Consider the following 16177-nt stretch of genomic DNA (forward strand, 5'->3'; position numbering starts at 1 on the left):
ATGCTCACTCCTCATCATCTGCGAATCAGAAGATTAGAACACCCTGACTCTAAAAATTGTTAAAAATTGATACAAGGCAAAATGATAAGAGAACTCACCTCTAACATCCGTTGTTGGGGAAATCCATACTGATACCCATCAGCCAACGCCATCATATCAGCAACAGTCGAGGGAGAGTCGACTACTAGAGCAGCCTCCAAGCCCCGAAGATTCTTATCCCACGCTTCTGCAACCTGGTCCTCGGAAGACAATTGCATCATCTTACGGGTATAGGCATCAGATTTCTTCTCACCCTCCACCACAGGAGATGGATTGGGTAGGAACATCAAGTTCTTCTTTTTAAACCAAGCTAAGATGGCATCATCACCCTCAAGGATCATTGACTGAGGAAAATCATCTCAAGAAGACCCAACTGAGGCCTTACCCATGTCCGTGAATTTAGCACCCGAAGAGTTCGAGGCTACTCCCGCATCCAAATATGGAAGGTCTCTAGCACCGCTCCCCTCTGGAACATCACTAGCATCCACGACTCCCTTGCCCTTCCCATCCGCCTTTCTAGAGTTACCAAGCACATCCCAATCATCGTTTGGGGAAAGCAGGTTGAACTCAGAAGCCAGGCCCAGGGCAGCGTTTATGTCAAAACTATCCTCCGCAGAATAAATCCAACCAAAGGAAAACTCCTGAGACATAGCAGGAATTTCACCACCAACACCCTCATCACCAAGGACAGTGTTATCATCACCAGCATCACTGCAACCCGCAGGATTAGCTTCGGCACCAGCATCATGACAACCTGCGGGATTAATTTCACCACCAATACCGCTGCCACCAGCGGTAGTATTCCCTTCCACAAATTCTTCATCATCATGACCTGGAGGGATGTATCAGTACGCTCTTCCATATCAGACATATCTTCATCCTCTCCAAGCTCAGTCACAGGACTGTTAACTTCTTCATAAACCTCCGCCTCCTCGATTGTTGCGGTGGTGGACTGCTTGGGATTTATCCTCCTCTTCTTCGTCGCCTAAAAAGACACGGCACAAGAATAAAAATACCTGACTTTGAAAAGAATTAAAACTGCCTCAACTAAAGGACAAGGCATATGGAAATATTACCTTGACAAGCGCAGCATTCTTCGCCTGAAGATCAGCATCGGAACTCTCTTCGTCATCTCCATCAACAGCATCGAGGGCATATTGGAAATTCATGCCCTCAAAATTCAAATGCCAAGGACGAAAATTCCCATAACGAGCAGGAGGAGCCGCACGTATCTGGATATCTACGGTAGGACGTCATCCTTGCGGACCTGGAACCCACCCCCAATCCCAGGGACCAACAACCTCAATAACAGTTGCGTGCCATTCATAGTCATGATCACGCTTGATCCGCTCACGAGTAGGAAACACCAGTTTGTTAGTAGAATTCTCTGTACCCGGGACGTACTTCACCTTAGCACCACTTACTTCACTCAGAAGGCGGATCTCACCACGAGTAGCGGCAATATTCCGAAGACTGACACTCCACGGTTTATGATTCCTACTGTTAACATAGTCACCGAAAGACTTGTTAAAATTCTCAGGCGTATACCACTCCTTTTCCTCAGGATTGGGAACATAAAGAGTCATCATTGTCTCTCCTTTGCTCCGAAGATAACACTCCCTCAGTGCACGAAGATAATTCCCATGAAGTTGGGAAATAGAGCGACAGTGTGTGTTCTTCGAAGAACCCTCTCGACCAGCCAACACATCATAATAAAAAGAATCCCCAGACTTGTACAAAGGCAACATAAGACCCGCTTCAAAGGCCCCCACCGTGGTCAGCAGATGAAATTCATCAAACTTATATGTTGATATCATCTCATAAGTAATATCATCATCATCAGCGTAAAAACGAACATCGAATAGCTGAAGACCATGCTTTTCCTTGAAAACCTCCAGATCAATATGTTTGAAGGTCATTTTCTTCTCCCCAACAACGACGCTACATATTTCCTGAGAAATATCTTCCTCCTCCACGGGATCAGGCGCAGAACCCTTCGAAGGGTTTCTCTCGGAAGCTTTCCTCTTAGGATGAACCTTAGATACATCAGTCTTCGAAACCACTTCTTTCGAAGACCTCCCCTTGGGTTGAGACACTGGAGGAGGAGGTATAGGATGCTGATGAGACACGGAAGGAGGCGCCACTGACCGAAGAGGTAGGACATCCCACGTTCTCTTAGGATCATCACGCGGATTAACTAAGGGACGAGAAACAACATACCGGGAGCCAGGAGCCTCTTTTGGCCGGTCCCCCTTTTGCGTATTCCCTCTATGCGACTCACCCCTCTTAGAAGATAAGTGCCTCTGACCAGAAGAAGACGAAACCCTATGAATGCGGGCATCACCTTGGGAAGATTTAGACGAACCTCCACCAGGCGGAGAAACATCAGGATCCCTACGCGGAGGAGATCTACGCGGACTAGGCGGTGGAGTTTGATAAGAAACCCGCGGACGGTCATCCATGTCTGCGTAGTACACAAACAAGTTTCAGATTTCCGCGAAGACAAAACAGAAATCAAAAAATCCAATTTCATCCAGTTCTTCATAATCATGAACCAGATGGAAAATAAGAACAAACCCTAAATAAAAGGGGAAATAACAAATAGGGGCAAGCATATACGAAGGAAGAAATCATTACTGTTTGTAATAACGAACAGGGACAATCATACACACACTTATATATATGTTCTTCATCACAAACACATATAGCAACAGTTCATCAAAAGATAATCAAGACACAGTAAAAACACCTACCTATAAACAAAAAATTAAGCAGAAAGCCTCGACGAACAGTAGCAGCAGCAGAAAACCTCGACGAACAACAGTAGCAGCAGCAGAAAACCTTGACGAACAACAGTAGAAACATCAGCAGAAAACTTTGAGGAGCAACAGTAGAAGCAGCAGTAGTTAATAACAAGGATACAAAAGCAGAGAACAACGAATGAAAATTCCGAGGAAAGAGAAGGAATGAAATTTATGATTAGAGAATTTTCACATTCCTTCTCATATATATATGCAAAGAGAAATAAAAACCGCCCCACTACCCAAGAAGAAGTTACTACAAATAGTGGGGAACGTGCCCTAAAATCTAGGAAAATAGTAAAGAGAAGATGAAGAGAGTAACACGTTTTTTCTTCCCACTTCGACTAACCTCCCAGTAGGAGGAAAAAGGGGCAAATTGTAGGTACACATTTCATCTTCCTCCACGTGCCCATAAAGACACACGTGGAGGACATGCGGCTAAGGGCATCAAGATATGATATCACGCATGGACAACCAAGAGTCACTTTATCCTATCCCTAGAAAGATCTAAGATCTACGGCTGGGGATAGTCAGACTGACGCAGACAAGACAGGGGCAGAGGACAGCTGTCTACCGCGGACAGACATCTCAACTACCCGCATTAAATACCCTCAAACAACATACGTGTCAGTCAGCCTGTATTGGAAGCGCAGATAATACTGCGTATCCAGACAGAACACGCAGATGCAGCCGAGAACACGAAGACTTCTGCGTGAGTGGCACAAAACACAAGAGGATAAGGTTATAACGGGCTTCAGAAGTGGACCCCACGTAATCTCCCTATAAATACCCCTCTCTCCCAAGTGAAGAGGGAGGCCGAAAAACATTGAGAGGAGAATAGGAGAGAGACAGAGAGATAGAGAAAGTGTAAGTGAAGCTCCTCCTGCTGCGCAGGCTTATATTGGTCTCAAAGTCATTCGACTATTTCTGTAACCTTCATACATATAATGAAAAACCCAAACCCGTAGACAGAGATCTGAATGATGAATCATATAAGTTAATCGTTTCATCTATATTCATGCATTTATACTTTATATGTTCAATTCGATACTTATGGTATATCATGTTTGTACATTTTATATTTCATCCACTATTTATCTTATTGTATGAGCCAAGAATAATGATTGTAGTTGATGAGACGAGGAAGAGTATTAGAACTCCGAGTCAAGGATTCGACATAACTTGTCCATTCCCCTCAGGCGCAGCCTATTTACTGTATTGTCATGAGTCTGCGCGCATGATTTGTGAATACTCAGATGACGCCAGATCTTTGTGTTCACAGACTTATTGCATCTGATTCACAACCAACATGGTTGTAGATTTCTTTTTAACCCATTTGAATATATGCAAAACGAGTCAGCTACAAAATTGTGTCCGACGCAAATATCTCTGATGTATGGGCCGAGTCAGACCTCGAGTCATGTATCAAGTACAAATTAACAGACAAAAGTAGGCCGAGTTAGATGCGATTCAAATGCAAATACCCGAGACAATTCCGAAAGATAAACAAGGTGTTACACCTTGTTTATTTACTCCTGACTCATTTATTTCGTATGTATCTGAATCGTCTAACTTTGACTAAGATCGCCTGACTTATATAAAATCTGGCTCAATATGTTTGTTTTTGATTTAGATCAAACTCATCTGACTCCAAAATATGTGGCTTGGTCTCATACTCTCTCATGAGTCAGGATATTTTTATACCCGTTACAAACGAGTCCAAATCATAAATTAAGTCTAAGTCATAAATCAAATCAGGTCTGATTCAAAATAGAAAACAAACGATCTAACATCTAACTCTTGACAAGTCAGGGATTGACTAAAAGATATAGATCCCGAGTCTACATCGGACAAACATGGTGTAAAGATGCCGGCTTTCCAGAGTCCAGCACGAGGGAATTATTAGTGGGGTCCACCGTCTCACCTTTTCCTCCTACACTACCAACGAAATGGTGATTTTTCTGTTTGTTTCCTCTTTTCAGGACGATCCAGTGTGCAGGTCAAAAAGCATTTTCATACCAAAACTGACTAACAGACAAAATCAAGAGCAGTTTAAATTAAAGGAATGGTGAAGAATAAGATGAAACACAGATACAGAAAATTGCAACGCAAATACGGAAAATCATGTCCTCCTCCATTTGCGATGATCCACTTAGGGTTTCTATAACAAACTTGAGTCATCAATCAACACAAGATGAAACAAGTCATTACCAGCATGGTATTCCTGGAATTCCCACTGATGGTAAAGTTGTTCTACTCAAGAATTCCAACAATGGGGCTCAAATCTATCTTGTTGGAACTGTTCATATTCGGAAAGAGAGTGCTGAGATTGTCAAGAAGGTACTTCCACTTTTTATTTTATTTTTAGGTTAGGCTGTGTTTTGGTTCAGTCTATGTTCTTGTTTCTACACTGCTTTCCATCTTTCTCAATGTTGAATCATCAATTTTAGTCTTGATAGTAAAATAGGGGAACCCCCTTTTCTTTGACTGAATGAGAAAGTGTGTACCAGTATTGAAATTGTTATACAAATATAGTATGTTCTGTTGAACTGCACTCATCTAAGTAGTCTCTCTGATGAAGGAAGAAGTTCCCAATACTTTCTATAGGTAGCATTCATATGTGTGTTTGCATGTTTGTGTATGTTTGTTTCCTTCCTTTGGGTAATTTAGCATGTAAATGAGTTTTGACCTTATGTCCTGATGATATCTGTGTTCTTTCATTGTGTCTTCACGAAAATATAACATCATTGACCTTGAGTGGTCTATCTTGACGACATATGTTATTCCTTGTGAACCTAGTTAACTATCCTGAATTCCCAATTTTACGTGTGTATGCTGTAGTGCCTTTCAAATGTAATTTGCTAATACAGTTCTTGCTCTGCAATGTAGGTGATCGATAATGTAACGCCTGATGTTGTTGCGGTAGGTGACGCTCTAAATAGTTATTCTTGAAGAATCGATCATGTTTTCATTAGTTCCAATGCAAATTTCATTTCATTATATTCTTGTTGAAAGAGTTTGGCTTTGCGTTCACTGGTTTCGTTTGAGTTATGGATCTTTGTAGTCAAAATTTGCATTGACCTTTCATATCATAAATTGCCATTCTCACCTCGAGTGAAATCTTTGTCGCGTATTCCAGTCTCAATAAATAAGTGCCCTTTAACTGGAGATTCAATCACTTATCTTAAGAATAATAATAACCAACTGTGTTGGTTTAATCAAACTATTAGATGATTGTCAGTTTCTATGAATGGTTTTTCTTTCTCAAGAGTAGATTACGCTAACAGGATTTTTACCTCTTTAGCTGACAAGGCAGCAAAATATTGTAGAAGAAACAATGTAATGGGTGAATGGATGGGTGACAAACCTGCCTTTCTCCTAGTAATCTCTCCTTTTGAATGAAATTCTTTATCTTAGGAAAAAAAAGATTTGGCAATACAAGCAACTGTTATGACATTCCAACTGCACATTTTCCTAAGAATTAGCTTAGCATCCCTAAATCCTATCTGACCAATATGATTTTTTTGGTATCCTTAAGGTACAAATAGAAAAGGAGTGACTCACATGGTCTCGACATGCCTTTAGTACCTTTTCCTTGTTACCTAGTTACCATGTCCAGTTTATATTTCCGAGTGTTGTCGACCAGGAATGTTTGAAGGATCCAATAAAAGTTCTAGCCGCTACAAGTTTTTTTGGCTGCGACAACAATGTATCAGTAGAACTCTACAATTTAGCTTCTTATTTAGAGTAGTGAGATAAAAAAATGGGTTATGCTTATACAATGTCCTAAGTTTCAGCGAATCAGTAGAACTCTACAATTTAGCTTCTTATTTAGAGTAGTGAGATAAAAAAATGCGATATGCTTATACATTGTCCTAAGTTTCAGCGAACCAACTTTGTGATAGATGTGGATTTATTTTATAAACATCTTGTAAGAATTTCTTACTGCGCAAGGTTTTTTACTTTATTCAAGCTTTTGTATATAATGGAACAGAACCTCAATGTCTATATACAGGTTGAGCTGTGCAAGGGACGAGCGGATGGGCTCATGAATTGGAAACCTGAAGATGATACATTATATAAGTTGTTCTGCAGATCCATGAGATCTCCAGGTGGACTATGCATGAAGGTGGTTAACTTTATTGTAAGTTGTTGGTATTGCCGGTTGCACGCAGGTGGTATATTTCCTGGCCTGGAGTTCAAGGTACTTGCTGCATAACCTTTGAATTGAACTTTTTGTTGCTCAAGTTCGTTTTCTTCGTATGCCTCGCATATCCTTGTCATATTATAAGCTTCGCTTCTTTTTCCAGGTTGCAATGGAAGAATCTTCTAGAGTGGGAGCAAGATGTTCCTACATTGATCAAGATCACGATGTACTAATCCTTATTTTCTTTGTTCTCTCTCTGGTTAATTAACTTTTCTTGATCAGGAATCATATATTTATAACATTATTTGCAGGTTACGCTTCAACAGTTATCTAAAGTATCCTCTTATGGCTTGCTTTGGAAGGCATATACTAGACTTAGGGATGAAGTCAAGAAATCCCGCCAAGTGATCAAGCACCATTCTGACATCGTAAATGGACAATACACAAGATCCAATGTGCAAGAAATTGTTAACATTCTGAAAATTATTTGTCCCGAGATTGTAAGTTTCTGTGGTCCATTCTAGTCTATGCTTTTCTTGAAGTTCCCCTGATATATATTTGAATTATACCATAAAAAAGGCATCTTATTTGAGAAAAAGACACGAGCTCACCTCCTTTGGTGCATTTGGTGCATAGTTATACTCGTGAACAGATCAATGTCGTTTCTTTTTGCTTTTCTGCTTGCTATACATACACAGTAGTTTGTGTTCCATTTTTTCCTCTTGAAGAGAGATAACGAAACTAAGTAATTGAATCTACTTTAAATGGCACAGACAGAGGTGATAATTGAAGATAGAGACAAGTTTATGTTTACGAACCTTAGAAGTTTTCAAGGAAAAGTTGTAGCAGTGGTTGGGATGGGTCACATGGATGGAATTGAACTATTGTGGAAGCTGGCGGAGGAGGATGACAGTAAGCAACATTCGTTCAATCTGAAATTGAGGGTTAGCCACGGTAATTTCGTTTTAATACTCCTTGCTTTATTTGAACTTTAAACAGTATGCTGCATGTATCAGTTGACTGATGCTAGACACAAACAGATCTCTCTTCGGTCCCTTAGGTTCAGGATACACTTTCTTTTTCGCTGTCAGTCTGACCTTTAAATAAGATAGTATCCGAAGATTAGAAACAATTGTATGCTATCAGAAAACCTATCCTTCATGCCTTGTGTTTCGTATGTCGTCATTTTCACTTATTGGATTCAACAGAGCAACTGATCAAGTCGAGTTTGCTAATCCGCTCTTGTCTGTGTTTGGATATCCCAAGATTCCCAACTCATCGTATATATTGGTTGTTTTATTTTAAAAAATGGGTTTTGCTCGCTATTGAATTTGAAAGATACACTTTTAAATAACCAATGGAAGTTGTGGATTTTGTTTGGCATACTTCAGTTGATAATGAGTTCAAAAACGGCATCATTCAGTGACAATAAACTCTACTGTTTCAAATCAAAAAAATCAGAATACCTTTTCATGGATTTCTACTAAACAGAGTATCGTAGTTTTAACTGGGAAAGACGATTTATGGTGCAAATATATTTAGGGAGAGATTCATGGAAAAGATTATCAGACCTACTGCCGTTTATTTTCTGTGTTCAATATTTACACAACCCTGCTTAACTATAATGTATCATCTTGCGTATTATATATCTTGTGATGGATTCAAAGCAGCTGAAATTGGTGTGTGCATAACTATTAGTACCTAATTTGGTTTGATCTTTTATTTGACAGGACATTCAGAGTAAGGTGAAGAAATCTATGGGACTTCCATGCCGCCATGACCTACTTCATTACAAGGATGGTATCATACCATTTGAGGATATTGATCATTTTTGGAAACAATTAAGCTTCGATCCTCTCCCAACCGAAGACGATGAGGATGATCTAGAGATATGGGACACGACAAATGGGAAAAATTGGCGGAGATGTATAGGAATATGTCCCGACCTCAAAAGAAATTCCTATGGGACAACATGATGCCGGTCATGTATCCTTTCACCCAAGAAAATATTTTGGAACCGGAAAAGAGTGACCCGAAAGGTAGGAAGAGTAAGAAAATGAATAATTTTCAAACTAGACAAGCCAACAAGGAACTATTGGCTAATAAAAGGAATCCATCCGGCGTTGAGTACCATGATGCAAGGTTTTAAAAGGCAAAGAAAGAAATTGAAAAGTTGATGAAGGAGGAAGAAGTCAAAGTTCCAAAAAAACGAGGTCGCCCGAGTATTCAAAAATCGGAAACAAGTAACAAAGAGGTGAATGATAATGATTGTCCGTCACAAGCTAAGGATAGTAAAGAGGATGTCAAGGGGAAGGCTAAGATGTATCCTTCACAAACTAAGATAAAGGAGAAAAGGACCGTACATGAAATTGGTAGGATGAGAGGACCCAAAAGAGATAAGTCCGGTACGTATATGAGGCCTATCAATTTTATATACGATAACTACTGGAAGATCTATCGCCAATAATTCATGAGCATATTATAGCAATGGACGACGTGCAAGGCGATGGAAATTTTAGTTATTACGTCACAGCGGAACAACTTGGTCCTTTTATGGAAGGGAATAATCCGCTGCCCCCTGAAAATGAAGTGAATTATATTCGGCAACGATTGTTACAAACCCTAGGTAAAAACAAAGAATTCTATAAGACAATGATGAGAACAGGTCCAAGAAAAGATGCAGGGGTGGCAGCGGAGTACGTTGCATTCGAACGTCGTTTGCATGGGGATTTTATCATTACCGAAGAACATTGGATGGCAATGCCCATTTGTGGGTTTTTAATAGCGGAGACATTCAATTGCGTCGTACATTGTTTCGCATGGACGGGTAGTATCTTTACTTACGCGCCTCCAAAAAAACCTTGCAATGATGGTGTAAAGGATAGAAGACTTGTTCTTGGATTTGTTCAAAATTTTCATTTTATCGGCCTCAAACTTAGACCCGGTTGCCCATTACCACCCTTGATGAGTGCAGCCTTTTGGCCTAAATTTGAAAATAATTTTGCGATGGATTGGTGTGCAAATTATGCGACAGAAATGGATCTTTGGAAATTTTTGCATGTGCAGCCTCCAAGTGGACAAGTAATTACGTTTTCAAGTGATGAGGATGAAGATGTTAATCAAGAGGTCAGTGAAGATGATGAAAATGAGGTCAGTGAAGATGATGAGAAAGAGGTCAGTGAAGAGGATGAGATTCGTTTAGGATCTCCATAAAAAATGTTTCATGGATTTATCCGTTTATTTTGTGTCAGGTTCGGCTTATAAGAACAATTCACCTAAAGCCGAACCTGACAACAAAAAAATACCAGAGCTTTTTTGTCAGGTTCGGCTTATAATATTATTTCACTGCAAGCTGAACCTTGAAACTTTAAAAAACCAGAATTACTTTGCTAGGTTCGGCTTGTAGTATATTTCTGAAGAAAGCCGAACCTTTCATGATTCATGAACACAAGAATTATTATATCATTCCAAATAGACTTTTCAAATTCATAGAAATTGTGATTACATCCCTGCTACATAGTAGGCTTGCAATTAATTTCTAATATCCTAAACGGGTAATGAGAAACCTTCTAAGAATGTGGTAGTGATCTTTGTATTTGAAATTCTTTCCCTTCCATCGTCGTCATTTCTCTAGAGCTCGAACTTCAATCTCAGAGTTTGTTTCACCTTTGAGTCGATATCGACTCACAATCCGAACTAAAGCTATGAAGTCTGTGACTTTTTTCTTAATACTTATAATTCGGCAAAACAAGGACGCACTATCCCGGTTGTGAGGATTACCTGTTTCCGTGCTGAAGGCTTCATGAATTCTAACCAAATAGTACATACTCATCATACCATTTACTCGTCGTTCTTCACCCTTCTTTGGATAGTATATATGTTACATAATTAGTGCAAAGAGATAAATCTTCTTCTAGAGTAAACTTAGGAGTTGGGGGTGCCATTTGTTGAGCATATGTGGTTAAGAATATGAAAAAACATGTAGGTATATATAGAATATAGTTTTACAACGGCTATATCTTTCAAAAAAAGAGTCGTTCCTAGATTTTCATGAAAAAAAAGTAAAGGTTCGGCTTATAGAAATTTTAGAACATAAGCCGAACCTATATAAGTAACGACTATTTTTTATCTAATTTTGAAAAAATTTACGGATTCGGCTCACCATATTGGTGAGATTTAAGCCGAACTATATACTGGATTACACCAATAATAATTTTTAAGGCTCGGCTTATAACTCAAATTATAGAAAAATCCGAACCTGAAGGACAAATGATTAAAAGGAAGTTGGAAACATAAAAGGGCATTTAACCACGACCCCTCTTCTAAGCACATGCAAAAATTCTGAAATTCAAACAACATTTATTCGGCACAAAACTAATACTACCATACAAGCCGATCCTACGCACATGCAAAATTTCTGAAATTCACAAAACATATTCGGCACAAAACTAACACCATCGAATAAGCCGATCCTAAATATAAGTCTCTGTGTCACTAAGTTCGGCTCAAAACGGATTTCAGATATACGCCGAGCCGTTCATATGCACTTTCAGGGTTCAGTTTCAAGAACAGCTCGACGCACATCTAAGATTTGTTTTGCGCCGAACCATACCCTGTAACCGCCGCAGAAACATGATTTTGACGAATTAAATCGACCAAACCAATCTAAAACATCAAATACGAGATGGGTTTGTAGAACTAACCTTCTTATTCTCATTTCCGGAGTTGGTTCTTCTTCAATCTCTTCTTCCGGTTGATTTTGTGGTTGATTTTGAGTTTGTTCTTCACTCTCTAAATCTTCTTCTTCTTCAATGGGTTGTTGAGTCGATCGATTTGAACGAGATACTGGCTTACGACGACCCATTATATAGATGAGTTTAATCGTCGACTAAATTTTCACGAATCGACGATTAAATTTCCGCGATGAAAAAAAAGAAAGGGAAGGGTGAATGAGTTCGGCTGTGGAGAGGAAGAAGAAGAAGGTGAATGAAACTGATTTTAGGTGTAGTTGATTATAGGTTTTGTATTAGGGTTAGGGATAGATTAGTAGTAATTTAAAGGATTTAAGGGCATATAAGTAATTGAACCACCCCATAGGGTACCCCTTATAAGGTCACCCAAGTTAGGACTAGTGCTTTGTATGCCTAAGAAGATTTTGGTATGCCCAGAATCAGGGTTCTTAAAAGCAGCCTTGAAGGAGGCCATGCGCCTGGCAGAATATTTTGAGAATGATAATCATGGGCGCAGAGGCTGGGCTCGTGCACAATCTTTACAGTTTGGCAAGAACAATGAAATATAATCCTATCTTGGTTAGGAACTTAGGATGGACCGGAAGACAGGAGAGAGAATCCTGTACTGTATATGGATTGCCTCTTTAATCAGGACAAATGATGCTTAAATTTGGCGATGACACTCCAGATCTGTTTTTGGCCGTCAATGTATTCATTTGCTAGATTATTTGGGGCACAGTACATATAATTCAGGCATGCGAAATAAATGACCACTCATCGATGATACTGGGTCTATCCATTAGTAATAGTAGAGAACAATGTGCAGAAATAATTCTAAACAACACCAGCGCTGAGCAAATAGAACTCAAAAATGTGCACATGGCAATGTAATTATGAAGCGATTTTGTGGGTACATGGAAGACCACTCCAGAGAATTGATGCAAAACCCAATATCTACTTCAGACTCTTGTTGATTGTCAGGGATGTTATCTTGACATATCTGCAAACCCTCACTCGAGCATATGCAGCAACTAATCCCTATGTCCTACCTACCTCAGTAGAACATAATAGCACAATCAACTTCAGATATGTCAAAGTTTCCCTTTTCAGTGGGTTGGAAACTCCCGTCTCCTAGTTTAGGAATCTAAATCTTAATCCGACTCTGATTCTGAATCTGCTTCTGGATCCAACTCAATAGGCCTAATTCTGTTTGTATTGGCTTCTAAAGGAGGAAGTCCATCCTCGTCTTCGCTGGAGTTCAGTTCCTCAGCAGCTTGGGAATTGGATACTTGTGGATGGGCATTTGATTCTTCTGTACCTGTTACTTTGAAGATCTCTGGCCTGCATTGGGAGACCAAGACAAACCATAAGGTAAAATTTATCTGAATCTAATGAACACTAATAAAACAACCGCACCAAGATAATTAAGCATGTGATACTTCAAAATGATTGCTCGGATAAGGTAAAACTTGTGTTTGAACGAAAAAAATCAGTGTCAGTATTGCTAATGTCTGATGCAGATAAAACAAATTAATACAAGGACAGTACGCGTGTGTGTGAGAGAGAGACTATTACATAAAACAAACAGCACAAAATGACCCTAAGAATTGAACCATTTGACCAGATAGAATTTTCTTTTGTACCATCAAGCCAACTTGCATTCCTGAATCCTAACAACATCGTTGATGCATTCTGGAATCCTAACAACACCGTTGCCAGCAAGATCAGTGGTAGAGCATAAATTCATGGATTTGAGCACCTTATACAATGCTTAACCACATTGGTGCATGAGCGGACTGAATAGTTTTCCTAACAACACTGAAGATTGACTATATAATGACAAAAACCAGGTGCCTACGAAAAACAACCACATCGAAACCAAAAGCCACAGTTCTTGCAGTGAGCAAGTATCATTTCATTGATCTCTATAAGCGCCTACTGTTATTTTACTTAGTCAAGCCCGACAATGTAATATCCCTAGTATGTAGTATCCTAGTTTGCTTACCCTGGTTGCAGTGAGCAAGTATCATTTCTTTTCAACTTTTAGTATATTGTTCCGTATATAACTAGCATAGACTACAGTCCTACTTTCAATCAAAAATTTAAAGTCTAAGCCATACTTGCAATCACTAATATAAATACATTTAACTAGTTGACTAGGAGGATATCGATGGATAAAGAGAGCTAACCAATCTGGAGATTTCTGTAGTAGACGAACTTGTTCATAGAATAGAACTTGTGTAACAATACAAGCCACCTTACTACCGGCTTCAATCGCTTCGTCTATCCGTCCTGCGTCAACCACAACAAAGCTTCCTACAAAAAAAAAAAAAAAAAAGGAACAACAAAAGCTAACTCATATCTATTTCAGCTCTGATTTGTTGTGTAATACGTTTTGTATCTCAAAATTACAATTCAATTCAGTAGACAGTCCAATCCAACCTACCTCGCTTAATCCACATACTCTTCTGAAATTTGGCAGGAAAGAGTGCAAGCAGTTTCTTACCATTTGCATCTAATACCTAATTATAATTACAGATAGACAATTCAGTTCAATTCAATTCATCATATCATATCATATAAGTGAAAATCGGAAATTAATGAATGAATGGATACCTCAATGGAGTTAGATCCTCGTAGAGATACGACTTGCATAACACATTGATCTTTTTGTAAGGTCAGCCCTTGTTCTTCAGCTGCTCTCTTCAAGTTCTTTCTTCCTCCTTTCATTGCACTTCCAATTGATTAAATTTCTTCAGCCGTGGCGGTGCTGAAGAAAGTAGTGGTGGTGGTATTTTCTTAGTTCCTCTCTGATAAATGAAACTCTCACGCTCACTGTCTCACTCAAGGAACAAAAAAGCAGCAACGATTAGGGGTTTATCGATGGAGGAGAAGATAGAAGAGAAGGCGTAAATTTTATTTTTGGAATCACCATTTCGTACTGTGTATATATATGGGCCTGTTTAGTTTCTAAGGTCCATCCACTTAAGTATAAAGAACCGGAGGTTCACTGAAAGCACCCTATTTTAGGACATACCAAAAACTTTTAGGATATATTAAATAAAGACAAAACATGGTCATTAGATAGTAATTTTAAAAGCCTCGTTAATTAGATATTTTTGATAATGGCAAAACTGCATTCTTTTATTAGTGGTTAGTACCGATGATTAGTGATTAATGATAATCAGTTTATAAACTTTGTGTTAGTAATTTTGGGAGAAGAAAAGAAAAAAAGTTAAGTTTTCTTTTGGAGAAGGAGAAGGAGAAGTGAAAAATAACTTGTTTCAAGTTATTAACAAGAATGAGGAAGGCCGATCTTCATTTCTTAAAGCTCAAAAAATACACATCAATTACAACAATCATCCAGATATGGCTGATTATTTGGATTATGAGAATGATTTACCCAAACTCAATCTCGTATTAAACCTCAGACACAAAATGATTATTTTTATGAGCCAAATCCCGAAAATGAATACATCGATGAGGAACCTTATGCTAATGTGGGAATTACATACGTACACTTCTAGATGATGTTTAATGTCCATTTTGTAGGTTGGATTATTCAAAAATTTGTATTTTCGTAAGAAGTTCGGTTGTCAATGTTGGGTTCTTCTTACAATTATCAGCCGAACCTGCTTGTGATGAACAGTTCGGCGATTAGTCACTAGCCGAACCTAACTGGTTTGATACAAAGATGAATAGTTCGACTCATTCGAAATACAATACTTGTTGGCGGAACTTCTATTTTGTATATTTCGCGCCAACTAACAAGCTAAAAGTTCAGCTAATGAATGTGTTTTCTTAATCAGCCGAACATATTTCTGAAATTTTGATAGGTGCATATATACATGCTTAGAGTATCAATTCAATACTTGTTTTAGCTATTATTTTCGTATATTATTTTTTATTACGTTTGTTTTCTATTGTGCAACTTTTGTTAGGATGAATCAACCAAAAGAAGTGGAAATGGATATAAAGTGTTAAGATAGTGAAGTCTTCTAATGGAGGATACCAAGGTCCAAATTCAACTCGTCTAAATCAAGGAGTTCTTATCATCATCTTCAAGAGAACGAAAAGACGAAGACAACGCAAAAGGAATGAGATATTTCTGACATCGGACGAAAAAGTTATGGCCAAAACAAGATCAAAAAATGAAGTTACGCGGCACAAAAGTGATTTAATGAATTCAGCAAAATCTGACATCCACATGGGGCAATTTTTACTTATCAGGTTCGGCCGTAAAAGGTTGGCAAGGTATTAGCCGAACCTGACACTGTCCTGGGACATATTTGTACACGAAATTGACTTCTATCTCAAACAAACACGGTCCTGGAAGGATTCTAAAGCCTATCATTCATATTATCAATATCAAAAGAAGACATCCAAAGCCCTAAAAAGACACACATCAATTCTGAGAAGAAAAATCAAGTTATAGGTTCGGATTATAACGAACTAGTCGA

The 16177-nt window shown here is 38.8% G+C and overlaps 2 protein-coding genes across 2 annotated transcripts; one reads left to right on the forward strand and one right to left on the reverse strand.

Moving 5' to 3' along the window:
* Positions 1-4818: 4818 nt before the first annotated feature.
* LOC113291733 (traB domain-containing protein-like) lies at positions 4819-8011 on the forward strand. The gene is made up of 7 exons (XM_026541253.1): positions 4819-5180; positions 5730-5762; positions 6856-7044; positions 7151-7213; positions 7299-7487; positions 7761-7899; positions 8004-8011. The coding sequence occupies exons 1-7, from the start codon at positions 4965-4967 to the stop codon at positions 8009-8011; spliced, it is 837 nt and encodes a 278-aa protein (XP_026397038.1). The 5' UTR covers positions 4819-4964.
* A 4462-nt stretch (positions 8012-12473) lies between these two features.
* On the reverse strand, positions 12474-14621 carry LOC113328079 (probable RNA-binding protein EIF1AD). Its single transcript, XM_026575171.1, has 4 exons — positions 14334-14621; positions 14164-14239; positions 13907-14033; positions 12474-13058 (listed from the first exon to the last, which is right to left on the reverse strand). The coding sequence occupies exons 1-4, from the start codon at positions 14445-14447 to the stop codon at positions 12869-12871; spliced, it is 507 nt and encodes a 168-aa protein (XP_026430956.1). The 5' UTR covers positions 14448-14621; the 3' UTR covers positions 12474-12868.
* Between the last annotated feature and the right edge of the window lie 1556 nt (positions 14622-16177).

The sequence above is a fragment of the Papaver somniferum genome, chromosome 1, assembly GCF_003573695.1.
Source record: "Papaver somniferum cultivar HN1 chromosome 1, ASM357369v1, whole genome shotgun sequence".
Taxonomy (NCBI): domain Eukaryota; kingdom Viridiplantae; phylum Streptophyta; class Magnoliopsida; order Ranunculales; family Papaveraceae; genus Papaver; species Papaver somniferum.

Coding starts and splice junctions, on each gene's coding strand:
- LOC113328079 (XM_026575171.1), bottom strand. CDS start 14,447: ATGAAAGGAGGAAGAAAGAACTTGAAGAGAGCAGCTGAAGAACAAGGG. Junction 14,240..14,333: donor GAGGATCTAACTCCATTGAG/GTATCCATTCAT, acceptor AATTATAATTAG/GTATTAGATGCAAATGGTAA. Junction 13,059..13,906: donor CTACAGAAATCTCCAGATTG/GTTAGCTCTCTT, acceptor CTCCCAATGCAG/GCCAGAGATCTTCAAAGTAA.
- LOC113291733 (XM_026541253.1), top strand. CDS start 4,965: ATGTCCTCCTCCATTTGCGATGATCCACTTAGGGTTTCTATAACAAAC. Junction 5,181..5,729: donor GTGCTGAGATTGTCAAGAAG/GTACTTCCACTT, acceptor TCTGCAATGTAG/GTGATCGATAATGTAACGCC. Junction 5,763..6,855: donor TAACGCCTGATGTTGTTGCG/GTAGGTGACGCT, acceptor GTCTATATACAG/GTTGAGCTGTGCAAGGGACG.